The sequence below is a fragment of the Mercenaria mercenaria genome, chromosome 18 (assembly GCF_021730395.1).
Source record: "Mercenaria mercenaria strain notata chromosome 18, MADL_Memer_1, whole genome shotgun sequence".
In the NCBI taxonomy this organism is placed as follows: domain Eukaryota; kingdom Metazoa; phylum Mollusca; class Bivalvia; order Venerida; family Veneridae; genus Mercenaria; species Mercenaria mercenaria.
The window spans coordinates 17,865,169-17,882,282 of record NC_069378.1 but is presented as its reverse complement, the minus strand read 5'-3'; the positions used below and the strand labels follow the sequence as shown (position 1 = coordinate 17,882,282).

The 17,114-nt window shown below is 34.8% G+C and overlaps 1 protein-coding gene across 1 annotated transcript in view; it reads right to left on the bottom strand.

Moving 5' to 3' along the window:
* The window catches only part of LOC123537998 (uncharacterized), a 162,150-nt gene that overhangs the window by 128,934 nt on the left and 16,102 nt on the right, over positions 1–17,114 (bottom strand). The window contains exon 7 of the mRNA XM_053529685.1: positions 9,492–9,633. Coding sequence (XP_053385660.1) covers positions 9,492–9,633 — 142 coding nt within the window. The remainder of the gene's footprint in view (positions 1–9,491; positions 9,634–17,114) is intronic.

Here is a 17,114-nt window from a genome sequence, read left to right as displayed (position 1 = left end):
GGGGGAAATCTAACTCTTGACCTTGAAGATGGAAGGTTCTCTGTGGACAAGATAGGTAGTCGGGTAATCTCAGAAAGAAAAGTTTCTACCGTTCTGACAAAGAATAAGGGTCTAAGAAAGATATGTGCTAGGTGGATCCGTAAATTATTGATACCTGATCAGGAAAAGGCTAAGTTACCTGCTTAATCAATTTAAAATTGCAACGTTAATTAACAAGTGATGAAACCTTGGCGTATATATTTGAACTCCAAAGACGATCTGATACCAACAAGCAATGCGAAACATAAAAGAAAACGTCCGCTAAAAGCAAGTCGTCAACAAAGGCCCAAAACGTTTACAACTTAATTTTTGTTTTGTGGTCCAGTTGTACAGGTCCCTTGTCAAACAGAAAATCTATTACTTCAGTCTGTCCCACCTAATTTTGGACCTCAACTTTGGACTGATATGAAGAAATGAAACGGGATCAAAGAACATAAAACATGATGCCCACGGGCAACATGTCAAGCCCGCCAGCTGTCAAAAGGACTTAAAGCTGCATATGATACCCTGTCTCATTGAGGCAAACATTTATGCCAAATAAAAAATGATTGCAAAAAGTTACAATATAAGTTATTTATAGTAACAACAAAGGGAAGTAAATCTTAAAAAAAATCTAAGTCCACACAAAAATTCTTACCAGTTGAGATAGGTCAAAATACACCTCAGAATTTGATGTAACATGCATATTGTACTACAGAAATGTGGTCTTGATTTTCCCTACGACCAGTAATAAAAAAGTTACAATATAAGCCATTTATAGTAACAACAAAGGGAAGTAATTCTAGGGTCTTGCACATGACACTCCGTCAAATGATTGTGAAAATTTGTGCCAAGTTACATAAAAATCCCTCCATGCATGAAGAAGAAATGCTCCGGACAGTCATTATTGAATTTGACCTTTGACCTCTAAGTGTGACCTTGACCTTTGAGATAGGAACCTGCGGTTTGCGCATGATACTCCGTCTCACTGAGGTTAACATTCATGCCAACTAGAATGAGATTGCTCCATGCGTGTCAAAGTTATGGTCCGGACAAACGAATCCGGACGGACGCACGCACGCACGGACGCACGCAAGCACATACACCGAACAGCCATTTGGACAACTATGTCTTCGCTTCCGCAAGCGGACTCGACAAAAAAGTCACCCTTGGGAATTTCAAGGATTTTTGCAACAATCATCTGGTTTTCCCATGCGACTGAATTTCATTCACTCTATGGAAAATCACTGTTGTTTATTTCTGTCGCCATTGCCTAATATTCTCTATTTTGGAGATTTTCGGGAAATTTCACGTGCTATTCCTCGGGGTTGTTTCGCACTTACTTTTTACACTTAAAAAGCTATTTTTTCTCCCGTAACAGATGGGGTTTGAAACAGAGTTTACAATTTAGTATTAAGTTAAAAACGAAATTTTGGAAAATGTAAAAGTAAAAATGAAAATCAGAAAAAGAACTTACTTTGCACGAAAGAAACCTGTCATTAAGTTTTCACTATATCAATTCCTTTAATCATACTGTAATACCATTTATCCTTAAATCCTTCCAATCGATGTCCAGTTCAATGCACAGTTTTCAAACACAGAAGTTTTACACAGAAAATCCATCATCAGAAAAATTGATCCAGTCAATCTTCGGCAGTGTTTCGAAGAATGTCAGGCAAATAACTGAACTATGCATTTGAAACAATATCATTAATCACAGTATTTTTCAAATGCATAATCCAGGAATAACTTGTCCGATACAAAGTCGTCAACTACTTCAGCCTTCTTAGTATATAGCCTTCTACACATTTAACCAGCTCGCCATGACACAATAACTTTTCAAACGCTAAAGTCCAGTTATGTCATGATAAATGGGCTCTCTTGTGCATATCTACCCAAACGACAATTAATTTAGTAAATATTGAAGCTAGCTGATTCCCGAATTTAAAGAGGGTAAAGTAAATTAGCTGTCGACCGTGCCAGTCTGACTACGTGGATAAAATTTAGGTCAAAGGCGGGAATGGTTCAGTTTGCTTTAAATTTTTTCTATAACATATCGATACAGCTAATTTAAAAGAAAACGTGTAAAAAGGGATTTTTCTATCACGGACAAGAACAAACAACCTTTACGTTACCGGTTACGGAAGGTGCGTTATAGATCTATTTATAAATTTGAAATTTAGATTTCTTCATAGGCGTAGGAGCTAGTTTAATTTTGGGGGAGGGGTGCGGGGGCAAACCTTTTCAACTTTTCAACAGGGGGTAGGGGCGGTAAGGATTTCCGGGTGCATTCATGACAAAGCCTTGTCTAGGGGCCAAACGGGCCATAGGCCCACTCAAGCCTCTGTGTTTTAGCATTGAGTTATTCTGATGATACGCATACGACTAGGCGCTGAACTGTCTGCAGCTTGTAACTTAATCGGTCAAAATATGTATTGTTCTAATCAAGTGTGCCATTTTTTAACATTCTTCTGTTGGAGCCCTGGACATCAAATAGCGCTGCATTTGTCTAATTGTGATATAAAGTTGCGGAAATATTATTTCCCTTGAATGGACAATTAAAAACGTTAATATTTAACCTTTACATGCGTAAACAGGCTAAATACTTAAGCCTACATCGTTTTGCAGACGCTCAAACCGGAACTGTAGTGATTGCGCTCAATATTAGGCCTACATTATTTTAATTAAAAGTTATCAAACAATCCTTGGCGCGTACAAGTTTCAATACTCACATTATGGAAAGAAACAAGTCAGAATGTAAGGAAAGGCCAAATGTAAACCAGAAATCAGGTTGAAAAGAATTACATGATACTAAGTAAATGTTATATTAGGCTGCAAGTTAAATCTCTTTGCATAATTTTAGTGGGGGTGAGGGGAGGGGGGGGGGGGGGAGCAAACTATAATTCCCCCCATCCTTGCTTGGAGGGGATGGGGGCTGGCCCCGGCTCCTACGCTTATGTTCATATCTGTAAAGTGCAGATGATTGTTAGTTAGAATACACCAAATTATCCGAGGACTGTCGAAGATCATCAAAGGATATACGTTGGTTCACATTCAGTTCATGTTTACACCGACTCACGTCATTGGACAAATAAATGTTACACAGAAAATTCAAGAATAATTGGCCTACACAATTTTCTGTATAAATAGCTTTATCTCACAAAAACAAGTATTTGAAAAATATAATCATTTATCACATGTACAGATCAATTCAAACTTTATTTTCGAAGAATATTGAAATTTCATCAAATATTTTAAATGACACGTGTAGTCGCATTAAGGATATCTTATAAATAAAGCGACAGTGAGATTTATACGTCTTTAAATTAGAATTTTAACAGGTTTTGTGGTGTTTTTTAATTGACCGCCGTTAAATAATTCTTTAATGTTAGGAAGCCATCTAGCTGGCTTTCGGAAGATCTTTAGATCCACTTAGGTTCTCGTCCGTGATGAAATAATGCCCGGTCTTTTTCCGCAATTTAAAATATCACGGCATATACATGACCGCAGTAACATTCTGTGTAAATGTTGCATAAGTTACAACTTGTTGCAATTGATACCGTCAGAGTATATTTTTGTAACAAGTTAAAGCATACCAAAAGTTCCTTCTAGGGCACATCTATATAAATATATAATGATCATCTTGTAAAATTTTGACTGCAATGTCTGTTTTAAATATTGGTCATCAGTGTGTAGAACCCTAGGATTGGACGCAATGATAATACCATTCTACCTTATTGGCATTCCGTATCCCCCGTTTAAACGCCCCGGAGGCGTTACATTTTTCACCAAGGGGGTATTTACTTTTGCACCAATACAAAAAAAAATTGAACAAGAGCTGTCTCCATAGGATGACACATGCCCCCGATGGCACTTTAAATGAATAGTTATGGCCGATGTTAGAGTTTAGGACCTTTGACCTACGGACCTGGGTCTTGCGCGTGACACGTCGTCTTACTGTGGTACACATTCATGCCCAATAATTTTAAAATCCATGCATGAATGACAAAGATATGGACCGGACACGCCCATCATTGCACTATCATGAAAAATGACTTTTAACGTCTAAGTGTGACCTTGACCTTTGAGCTACGGACCTGGGTCTTGCACGCGACACGTCGTCTTACTGTAGTACACATTCATGCCAAGTTATTTGAAAATCCATCCATGGATGACAAAGATATGGACCGGACACGCCCATCAATGCACTATCATGAAAAATGACCTTTAACGTCTGTGACCTTGACCTTTGAGCTACGGGCCTGGGTCTTGCGCGCGACACGTCGTCTTACTGTGGTACACATTCATGCCAAGTTATTTGAAAATCCATCCATGGATGACAAAGATATGGACCGGACACGAAAATTGCGGACAGACCGACAGACTGACAGGCCGACAGACGGTTCAAAAACTATATGCCTCCCTTCGGGGGCATAAAAAGAACTGTGTTGTTTTCTATGGCCTGAACAATGTCAAGTCTGCTATTTCCATAGTATTGACGCTAACACAAGTTGTTAAATCCAACAACAAAGTAAATCCGTTACCACTTTCAGTTGAGTAAATATGGAAGAAAACACTGGCTGTACACACTGACCCGATTTAAACTCAGTCCAAAAATGTCCACGTGTTATTGGAAAACATACACGCGTGTAGAATTTTTGAGAAGTTTATACAGATGGTCAGCGACAGTAGCGGATATTAAAAGTGAACAGTTGATGTTTTACGGAACTTGGTGTTTTGTTTTGTTTTCTAGCATGTAAACTGGATATTTTACGGAAGTGTTTGATTTTAATCAGTTACTTTTTGCCTGACTTAATGGAAGTAAAATGTTCACCCCTTCAAAGCTGGTCAGTCACTTTTTTGTACTAGATGTATGATGGGATACTCTAATGTACTAGTAATTTGATGCGCTAACAGTCTACGACCTCGCACACAACAAAATTAGTAGTCATTGATCAAGTAATTCATGGCTGTAATTTAGAAGTATCTTTCCTAAATGTCGTGAATGTGACATCCGGGCATTCGATTCATGAATTTGTTGCGTACAATGAGAGGGTCGCAATGGGGTTTGTTTTCACATATTAAACATCCATTCGAAGGTAACGACGTATGTTAAACTTTGTGACAAATGAGATGTTCAACCTGTTTCAACAACTCCACTTTTCCATCCTCAGGCTTAGTAATGTGTAATCCGCAAAGCTCGTTCAGCCTTAGAGTCGCCTCAATTAGGAAATGATAATTTTAACGTCAGAGGTTATTTCTAAGGTCACGGAGTTTGATTGGCCAGCTTGTAATGACAACAGCTTTCGAGGTCATTGCCCAGTCAAGTGTGACTTACCGAATCATAGTGTTCCTTCTCAAGAGATGAATTTAATAAGCTAGTTATACACAGTACGGTAAAGTTCCTGCAACTACGAAATTTTCGACTGAACATCTAGTTTGATTTACAACAAATCATTTTTAACGGAAACACTGTTTTTTTTTTGTTGGTGGTGGCGGTGTTTTATTTTTATTCATTTAATTGTTGTTGTTTTTTTGCGTACAACGTGTTTTTGGTGGAATTTTCAATATTGCTATGACTCGTCGTGTCATTATTACGATGCTCTAACTCAATTTTTATGAAAATAAGATATACCTTTGGATTTGGGATTTCAAGTCCTATCTCCAGCTCTGTTCCATTCATTGATCTGACAATTCTACTTGACATAACAGCATGTAGTTCCTTCTTTGTTTTCTAAAACTGAAGTTGAACTTAGTATTACAATGTCTTATGCCCATTATTACATGGACATAGACCAATGTAGTTCTAAGAAATATCAAATTATAGTGGAGATAGAGCAGTGTTATAATAAGAAATATGAAGAAATATTGCATTTCAGTGGAGATCACGTGTCAATCTTTTGCAATATTCTTGACAAATACTGTAACATTATCCACTTAGTTTTCTCTCTTACATAGTGCTAAGTCCTGTTGCATCATAATACTGAACAAACATAGCTATCATTTGTTATCTTAAAATGTCCTATATTCAAACGCAATGTAATATTGAACGTTTGAAATGCTGGAATTTGGAAAAAGTTCTATCTCCAAATAAAAAGTTTAATTGTCCAAAAAAAAATAATAGAGATACCGGTAGATATCATGAAAATGGGGCACCTGAAGTTGTTACCAAAGCAATGTCCAGCCAAAAAAAATCTAGATATTTTTCCATTTATATCACAGAAAATAAGAGACCAAATTTTTAAAGTGAATTTCAGACAAATTACCAAAATGGAGTTAGAGCATCATAATAATGACACGACGAATGTACTGACCCCGTTTGTAATAGAAGTAAAAATTCGTATGCGTACTTTTGGCGAGAAAAAATACGTGTGTTTTTATACCATCGGAAATGAAAGTAACTGACGCGATTGAACAAGCTGGAGAATAAAATACCCCTTCAAAAGGTCATATTTTTATTTTGTCTATAGATCTACCATGCCTATTAATAGCACAATTTTTTTTAACATGCCGCCACTTTACTTTGGATTTCACTGAAACCGCCGAGCATGAGAAATAAAAACGCGAGGATGGAATTGCTAAAATAGATATGTTATTATAAAGAATAAAGGCAATTATTAATTTGTAGTCCCTTATATAGGCCATTGTGTTGAACTGAAGTATGTATATTTTAAATCATTAATTGCACTGAGGAATAATGTTTTACATAGATCGAACTGTCACTAAAAGTAGTGAGCACACAGAAAACACCAGTCAGTACACAAACATGTATCCATGCCATTTTCAGAAACAAAAGCTGTACACCTGAAGCGGAAATAACTGCTTAAGTTGAAGCAAAATGTTAATTCAAGGCCTTCCGCACAAGTTTTGGACAAAGTTTGTTTTAATTTTCCATGTCTCTCAACAATAAATATAACAGACGTCGCAAACTGTGAGCAAACCCCCAAAGGACGTTTGTATCGACGCCGCCATCTTGAAATGGACGTCACGTCATTTTACAACGCAGGTCTATGGGAAATAAAAAACAACAGAAAATCTTGATTTTTTTACTTCGTTTTAGATTTTTTCAAAAAAGAATGAAAAGGTGACCCTAGAGATATTAACCTTCTGGTATTAACGATGCTATTTTAACAATTTTACATGCAGTATAAATAAATTATCGGAGGTCCAAAATTAGGTGGGACAGACTATAGCAGTTTCTACAAGAAAGCTTTCTTCTTTACACAAGAAATTCTATAAGAAACCACACCATAGTACTGGTATAGATTCGAACAATTGTTCAGTGGAACACCATCTCATGTAGTCAGTGTTGTAACGGTCTCCGGATTTAAATCAGCACTGGCTACATTGATGTTTAAACCATGTTTCCAGTAAAAATTGTTTTTCTTTTAACCCTGCTAACATCTTCCTCTCTGCACAACAGTTTAATATGTGTCTATATATTTTTGCAGTTATGGGAATAAGGGTTTAATGTGTTAGATTTTTGCACCATTCTCATTACAACTGTTGATGGATTGAGTAACCTAGGAAAGGAAATCTGACAGTTTTTTTAACCTTCTCTAACCCCACGCATGTCCATATTGTATCTATATTGAACGTTTGACATTACTATAAATGATGATGATGACTGGTTTGAAAGGCATTTTCATCCTGAATAACCATGCTAACACGTCATAAAAAATAGTTTCATAATATGAACTTTCTGCACAACAAAAAGGTAAAAGTACTGCATATCCACAGTATTCTCTAGATTCAAGTCAATGCTACTTTTTTCTAATTTCTCGCCTCAAGATAATGCTGTCTGAGCGACGTTACGACAGTGTCATTGGAAGCGCAGTCCATCAGTGCTTGAAACAAATACCAAGGGCAGACTACTCTGACACTTTTAGAAATCAATATTGCGTCTATAAACCTGCATTTCTGTTGAAGAAGAATACTTTAATGGGTTGACACAGGAGTTTTTTAAATAGAATTTCTCCTTTTACATTTTATTTGGGGCCAAACAACGGAACTTTTCGTAGTACCCTCGTACAGTACATTACGAGTACCATTATTTTTTGTTTTTCCAAAAATGAATGCTCTCTCTGCATGTAACTCTGTTTAGATATTCTTCTAAAGAAGAGGCCCTACAGTTTTATAAAATATGTAAATAATATAACTTTTCAATTTGTGTTGATTTCTTACGTTTCGTTTCTCGCTTACACTCTTGTAATAATAAATAAGGCATCTTGAACTGAAACGGACCTTTGCGTCAACCGTTTTGCAAAGAAATATTACTTTACACCATTTACTTCTGAAAAACTCCCTACAGCATTTACATACAAATGGGATAGTTGTATAATCCCATTCCAATTTTATAAAGTTCTGTTGTCTTTATGTATAACACAAACGCTTCATGCATTATCGCTAAACGTTTACAAGTAAGCAACTTCCATTGATAAACCATGCCAAAAGTGCTTGTGCCCTAGACAAATGTATGATTTATTAGGATAATTTATTTCGCTTCGTTAGCAAATTCAGTTTACCACTAATCCTAATAATATTGATTGATTGTGAATTATCATTAAACCTTGAGAGCTAGTAGTATAGGTTATAGATCAGCTATGGACATTCTATTTGATTCAGTAGAAAGATATTTTTAATTGGCGCATTTGTACATTGTGACTTTTTACATGTTATTCAAAAATCTGATTCTGTTTTATTTTTTAAAACTGACTTTGGGAAATAAGTTTAAGCCTGTCAAGTGAAAATTTAAATTTGAAATTTTCCTGGGAGGTGTGACCATCATTGTTTTTACACAAAATCACGAGGATGTAATTGTACGTGCATAGCACACGACTCACTGATCGAGTAGTTTGTAGCACACAATATTACATTCTTATTCAATGAAAATATAATATTTAGGTTTATCTCATAATAAGCTAATAGTCCTTTTTAAGCAACTATAAAGTTCAAGAACTTAATTAAAAATAAAACAAGACAAAGTAATAACAACTGACGGCTGCTTTTGCTCAACATTTATGTATACCCTATCAATTGCAGTAAGCGCACTCTGGTTTATTTTTTAGACCAGTGGAGGTAATTATGCAATCCATGTTTTGGAAGTTGCTCCACCTCCCTGAATTTGAGAGATCAAATGTAGGCGGAACAATGATCACTCATTGATTTTGTTCCACTTCATGATTAAGTGGACCAATTCATTTTTTCAGTTATGAAATGATATGAAAATAAATTGGTAACGTTTTTGAAAATCCTTCGCTTGTCACTGGATAAAAAAGAGATGATTGAACTATAAGTATTGTATATAAAGATTAAACATATAGAACATTACGTGTTTTGTTCTGCTCTACTACTCTTCCACTATAAAGGCCCCAATTCTGTTAATCTGTATGCTCTTAAATATACGAGTGAAATACAGGTCTGTTTTCTGTCACAAAGACAAACACCTACGAGCATCTTTGTATTATAATTACCTTAAAAACAGGAATTCAAACGTTTTGTTCCAAGTGTCACTGAACCCAAAGTAAAGGCATGATAAACCACCCGAATATAGTAATGTCCATTTATCACTACCAATTCTACAATTTATTTCGTTGATCGGCTCCTCTTCAGACGCTGCTGATAAAAAAAAAATACAAGAACAAATAGCTAATTGTTGAAAATAAGCACTTACCGTAAGAAGTTATTATCAAGTTTTAGCGCCTTTTACAGCTGCGTAAGCTCATTGCATACCACAACCATTTCCTACGAGCAATAACACCACACCAACAAAAAGTAAATGTTTAAAATAAATTGTTTCTGCAGTTATAGTGATACAATGCAAGAAAAGGTTTACCATTGTTACCATGAATATATTGCATTTAACCTTCAAAAGGTTAGACCTAGTATTTGGGGACCACAAATATAATAAATATTCTAAAAAGACCCGATTTATTTCCTTTAAAACAAAGAAGACTGAAAATTTTGTGTTATTATGCAAACATTCACTGTTTAAGTCACAATTAATACGTCACAGAGCCAAACGTCATAGCGGCGTGCTGGAAAGGAAACCCACACAAAACAGGTAAATATTTGGTTATGTAGTCAAAGATGTACAAAATAATTCTTGAAAACGTGTAGGAATTGAAATAACATATCCAAATTAGTGATTTGCTCTTAAAGTTAAATGAAATTATTGTTTGCCGTTAAGATGCGTATAATTATATTGCTTATACTATTCTTTCGCATGCATCTGAACATAACCACTGAATTTTATTCAATGACAAATCACTGCTTGTGATTTATCATTTCTTTATTAATTAAACTTATCGCTATTTGTGGTGTCAGTCAAGCTGAAAATTTATTTTGAAAGATTTCATCGTTCTTTCTTTTATTTAAAAATGATTATGATTGACTTTCTGAATTGTATTAGACTGACGATTGGTCTGCCCATCTGTCTGTTCGTCCGTCCGTCTGCCAGTGGATACCTTGCTTTTATACCAATAGAGATTATCTTGACAAAAAATACTCAAATTTTACAGGATGATTGTCAGTTGTAAGCAGTGTCTGTTGTAAGCAGAACTGTTTTAGTGATCATTAAGTCATATTGTCAAAATTCATTCAAACTGACTATAAGAGATCAGCGAACTAAAGTTCAAGTCACAATTAATTACAAATATTTACGATCAATAACTTATGAATGATTGGGCTCACAGTGACCTTGACACATTATTCTGATAAATAATTAAAGAACGCTTGAGCTGACAGTCGTAATACTAAATGCATACTTTATTTTAAAGTCGATATTTATTTGCTGACGGATCCACTACTGGATGCACATACCCTTAAAAATGGTTTAAAACCCTGTAAAATATCCATTAAAATAGGAAAAACCGTTAATTAACCCCATTAATTCCTGCATCACTTTTTTAACAGGTTTCACAATATTAATGGGTTACATGTTAAATACCATTAAAACACCCATTTTTGACCATGAGTCATGCCGTTAAAAATTTAGTTTGGTAGCTAAAAAGTTAATGGCTTTGAAAAAATAGTGAAATTCTTATATTTTGAATTTAACAGGATTATTCATGGCCCTTAATTTTGATTTAATGGCCGTTAAATGTTCAGGTTCTGTACGATTTCATTTAAGAGTAATTTTAATAGCCCTTAACAGCAATTTGATGCCCATTAAATCCTACATTCTGTAAAATGTAATTCGTATATTTTCAGAACCACAAATTATTTTTTTGTTTTAGGCTTGCAGTCGTCCCATTGAATGCATAATTCCAGTCCCATATTGTTCTAAAATGGACATTAATCACAATAAATACATACTATGCACACATCGTCTATAAAATATCATGATGTTATATTTAGTTGCATTAAAGTTATTTTCCCTTGATGCAGTTACTCCAGTTTTTTTCAAATGTTTCCCTTGATGCAGTTACTCCAGTTTTTTTCAAATGTTTGCAAAAGTGTGTTCCTACAAAAAATCGGATTTATTTAAATGAAAGTTGGATGAAAACATATTAATTTATTTGATAACATCAATCTACATTATTTTGGTAAGGGTAAATACGTACTGATGCATGCCACTTTTTTCTATGTTTATTATTTTTTGTGTTTTTGTTTTTGTTTCCTTTGTTTTTTTTCCTGTCCAAATAATCAGCATTTGTATAAGAAAGTGGGTGGGGTAGGGAATTTACATTATAAAATGTGTTCAGACCAGTTTAGATTTTCAAAAATTCCACAATCCTTGAGTAAAAATTAAGGTTTATAGAGAAGTTAACAGTACACATGATTGTGAAGATTTACAGTCTGATTTAAATTCATTTGGGGCATGGGCAGATCAATGGCTTCTTCGTTTCAATGAATCAAGGAGTGGGGTATGCTTGATTGGGGGAGGTTGGGGTGCTACTTGTGATGCAATCCCTCAAACATTTGTTCTTAGCTGTTTAAGTACATGCACCTGAGCACAAAGTACTGAAGGAGAGCTAAATAAATTGTGATCGCCCATTGTGCGCTAACATTGTCATCCACAGTTGTTTTCTGAATACACCTGACGCCTAATGTCTGTTCCAATAAAAACTTGGTCAGAATATTTGTCAATATAAAAATGTTGAATAGTTAAAACTACCCATATGGTCACTTGTTCTATTAAACCGGTACCTGTTAATCCTTCTCAGTACAACGCAATACAATACAATATCAATTTATTTTCTCATTTCATATGAACATATGATAGAATGAGGATACAATATGACAAATGTTTGTACGAGGCTGTTACATGTGTTTACATTACAAAATAATGAGAGAAAACAGAAGAATCAAATATTCTTCTAGCATTTTACAAAACAGTATATGTATAGATACTATTACGTGTGTAGTAACACGTAGTTTAACAATATGGCAAATATCAATATGAAGTTGATTATCTTAAGATGACTAATTCTGATGGCAAATTTTCATGGGATTAATTGGATATACCATTAAAATATGAATCTGACATATTAAATGAGACAATTAATCAATTTTTAATAATTAACGGCCATTAACAGAGTATTAAAAATTAATGGCCCCATTAGTATTTACTAATTAATGTGGAATTAAGGGGTACTTTTTAATAGCACATTAATTTCATGCCAATTAAAATTTTTCATGGAGTTTTAAGGAGCGAATTAACTTATTTTAATGGGTTATTTTAAGCAGCTTTTTATGGCCATCGAAGTCATTTTAACAAGGTATATTTTACCAGGGTTTTAATATACTTATTTCATGGCTTTTTAACATATGGCATTAAAACTATGGTCATGAACATCCCATTAAATAGTAAGAAGTAATGGGTGAATTTTAATGGTGACCTGTTAAAACTCTGTTGAAAACGTTTGAAAAAATTAAGGCCAATATCATGACCTTTTAATGGCATGTGCATCCAGTAGTGGGAATCCATCGCCTCTAAGTATAAGACAAGAAAAGCCAATTCCCACTTTTAATGCTAAGCAGCGCTAAGTTAGAGAACTCATGATATCTTTTTTTTTCTAAACTCCAATACCGTGTCATTTCCCCTTATTGCTTCAGTAAACACTGCCATCACATTTAATTAAGGTAGTTCTGCACGTTTGGAAAACCAGAAGTGACAGCGTAACGTCATTTATCCGGAAAACGCAGAATAAAGCCTGAATTCGGCGTACGGAAATGAAAATCAATTTATGAATTAATGGAAACCTGTGAATACCTTTATTACAGTGGCACTGTTGTTAATTTTCTGAAGTCAAAATATGACACGTTAAAAAATTCAAAAAGTATCTTGAAATTAGCGTGAAATGCCCGGTTCACTTTAATCATGGTCAAATATCAAAAAAAAATAAGCACACGGACATATACATTTTATTTCACCAAATTATAGACAATGTGTTTATTTACAACTAGGAGAAGTTTCATCAAATTCTACATTTTAGAAAAAAAATCTATTCGCGAAAATGTTATGAAAGTTATGAGTTTCCCATAAACTCCCATTACGAAATATTGCGTGAGGTCCAAATGTTTTAAATCTAGCACAAAATCAAACACACGGCCCTATGTTTTCTTATTTGTTGACTTTTTTGATATATATTCTGAAGTTTTGAAAAATCAGAGTTTAATCAAATTTTACATTGCAGAAAAAAATCGGTCTAAACGTGCAGAACTGTCACAAATTGGGCTAAAATTCAACCATGCATTTTTTCTTTGTTTTTTTTTTTTTTTTTTCTTTTCTTTTTTTTTAATTTTGTTGTAAAAAGTTTTATACCAGAATAGTTATTTATTTTGCTCATAATACACTTAAAACTAAAACAGTAATACAAAAATGACTTCTTTTCCTGGCGTTGTGACGCGCACCTGTTACAAATGTGAACAATGAATTTATGTACAGGTTGAAAACTTCCAGTATGTCCTTAAATGTTGGGGTATATATGTCAATTTACCTGTAGCTTAAGTCGAGTGTTTGATTTACAAGGCGTTACCAAGCGTGTCACTATCCATAATTTTACCATAGTCTAGCGTTTTGTTTGGAGGCTTAGATGATTTTTGACAATATTCCTGCACGGAAGTTGCCATTTTAAATGTATTTTGTATGAAGCGGCCGGGAATCGAACCCACGTCTCTCTAACACAAGATTAGTGGTTAAACATTTGTGTGGTCAGTGAATAACTCCTATTGTTGCTCATCGGCGGGTCGGAGGTCAAGATCACAATGACTTGTAGGGTGAAAAAGGTATCCGATTATAAGGTCTAATGAGATTAAATTTTATACGTTTTCTTGTTGCGATGTTATCACTGTTAGGAAATGTTTTGGTGTTCAATGTATTTCGCATATTTTCGGGGTGATATTAATATAAGTAAACACAGCTGTGTGTATAAACATAGTAATTTAAGATAGATCTATATTCTTAAGCACAGCATGATTTTGACATTTCCAACGGAATATGAGTTTTTATGTTGTTGAATCAATTTAACCTACATTGTGATCATCAAAAGCCTTATATACCATTAGAAAATTAACTTCTTTTCTAGCTACTGCGGCCATTAAGTTCAGCTAAGTAAAACTATTTGCATATACAAAAAGGCGTCTATGCAACAATGCTAATGACTAAGTTTTTTGAACGTTTGGCTGATAGTTTAAGATGAGATAATACTTGAAGACTGGCGATAGACACTGGACAATGGACACAGCATACGCCGTATCATATAGGCCTACCTTAGGCGTTCATATTTTGGAACATGCACGTGTATCACTTTTTCGAAATGTAAAGGTAAGGACATATAACAAACCTTCCTCATTACGAAGTACCACTGCAGAAACTACGACACTTCTTCCAAGATCCACAATTATCCACCTGGCTACATTCCGTGTGATGTGAATAATATCTGCATAACAAACTAGCTTATATAAAGAATGTTGATACGAAACAGCATGTAAAAATTCATTACTATACTCAGGAAATACCTGCCTCATCTAGCCACCTGTAGAACTATTGATGAAGCTATCCGTGTAATAGTGTCTTAGGTCTACCCAATACTTACACAATTCCTTACAATCTGATGGAATCTTCACTCGGTATTACTAGTGACTGGAGATATCCATACTAATTAAGTTAAGTAAGCCTACACGGATGTAACTACAAATTCATGACAAATCCAAGGTACTACAACAATGTCCGCTTATAACCATTCCTGTGTACAATAAATAATTGTTATGTAGCTAACTCGGACAAACCTCACGGAAAGTCGGTACACGTCATAACGGTTACAGAGAATCTAAGCAACCGGCAGTGGAGCAGAGTGATGATAACATGTGTACAATAATCAAACTGATGTAGCTTCTACTGACGTAAATGCAAATAAACAGCTAAATTCATAATTGTTGTAGAGAATCTAAGTAATGAACAACAGAATGCAGATATCATGTGTACATATAAAACTCAATGAAGAAAAAATAGACAAAACTGCATCAAGAATGGACAGCGAAGTACTGATTAGTACTTTAAGATATATGATGTACTTAATGAAATATAATAAGCAAAATAACATTGCTAATTAGAAAGGGATAATACAAGATTATTAAGGTCCTTTCAAAAAGTGCATCTAATTCAATACATAAAGCAACTGTCAGAATAATTTGTATATTTGATATATTGATAACGTGACACATAAGCACAGATAGTGCTTGACACCCTTTTCATATAATCATTGCTATTATCATTGTTGAATTGCTGTAAATAATAGAACTAGGGTCATCTGTGACTAATTTGGGTTCATTATGTGAATAGCTTGATACCAGCATCACACATTATGTCATATACAAAAGTTAAAGGGAACCAGATATTTGTTAGAGCAAGTACTCGTTGTAAAATGCAATGTTTAAATTTGGACCGATCAGAAACAAGTTCTAAAAATAGCACGTCTGCTGAGGCATAAATATGTAGATGGATGACAAAGAGTTCATTCGGTATCCAGCGGTTGAAGAAGACACATCGAGGGTTCAACTAATAATTTAGCCCAGTACCTTGATAAGGAGACTATTGCAGTTACCCATGTCAGGGCGGATAAATTATTAACAAGAAGACGTTGGAAGTTCATAGACTAAAGAAGAGTTGCAGAATTTCAATATGGTTTCGAGCTATAGGGCCAGCGCATAGGAGTTTTACCTTTATAGTAGTTGAATGCTATAGACTATAGCAAATATAGGCTGAGCATCGGAAAGCTGAGACAGAGAATCTACTGAGATAGTAAGAGAGTTCCAGCTTATAAACGGTTCAGTATTACTGGCGATGTACAGCCAATGCATCGGGGATATACCTATATGGTAGTTGAATGCTACAAATGATAGCATGTAGGCGCTGAGCATCCAGGAATCAGGGCAATCATATAGAGTTTGAGAGGACTGAGGCCGAGCATCTATGCGATAGGACTCGTATGTTGTTGATTCAAAGACATTGTCTGACAGGAACTTCAACAAAAAGACCAGTCAAGTATAGTCTCCAGCCTAGAGGAGTTTGAGCTAATCATTTTTAACTGAAGATTGTTAGTTTGAAACATTTAGTGACTTGCCTGATCCCTGAAATTGTCTAGCTCATTTTAGAAATAATTTACGAATCATTGGTACACGAATCATTTAGGCAAGGTAGCCAGAGGAAAATTCTATATATGAGATATTTGGTCTCACCAGCTCTACGTTTTAACAAAAGACATTCTACATCGTTTATCAGCTAGTCTGAGACATAGTCACCTTAGCGATTGGACCCAAACCATTAGGCGTAGGCACTTCCCTGGGTCATATAATTCGTATCCCGACATCAATGATTAATTAATTGCAATGCCATAGAAAAATAGCTTACTCCATTTATGTACAGATGCCATGCACAGCTGCTTATCAGTCATATAATTTGTAAAATATGATTTAACGCCATATTGTATTCTTACAACTTTACTTTACATTCAAAAGTGCAAAGACATTTTTCAGAGTTTAAACAAAAACAAGTGTTGAATATTACCTTTTAAGGAAGATACCATGAAACCTTCAAAATTAATGCCCGCATATCCGTCAGTGGTGTTTGAAATGTGCACACTGTAAGCTGA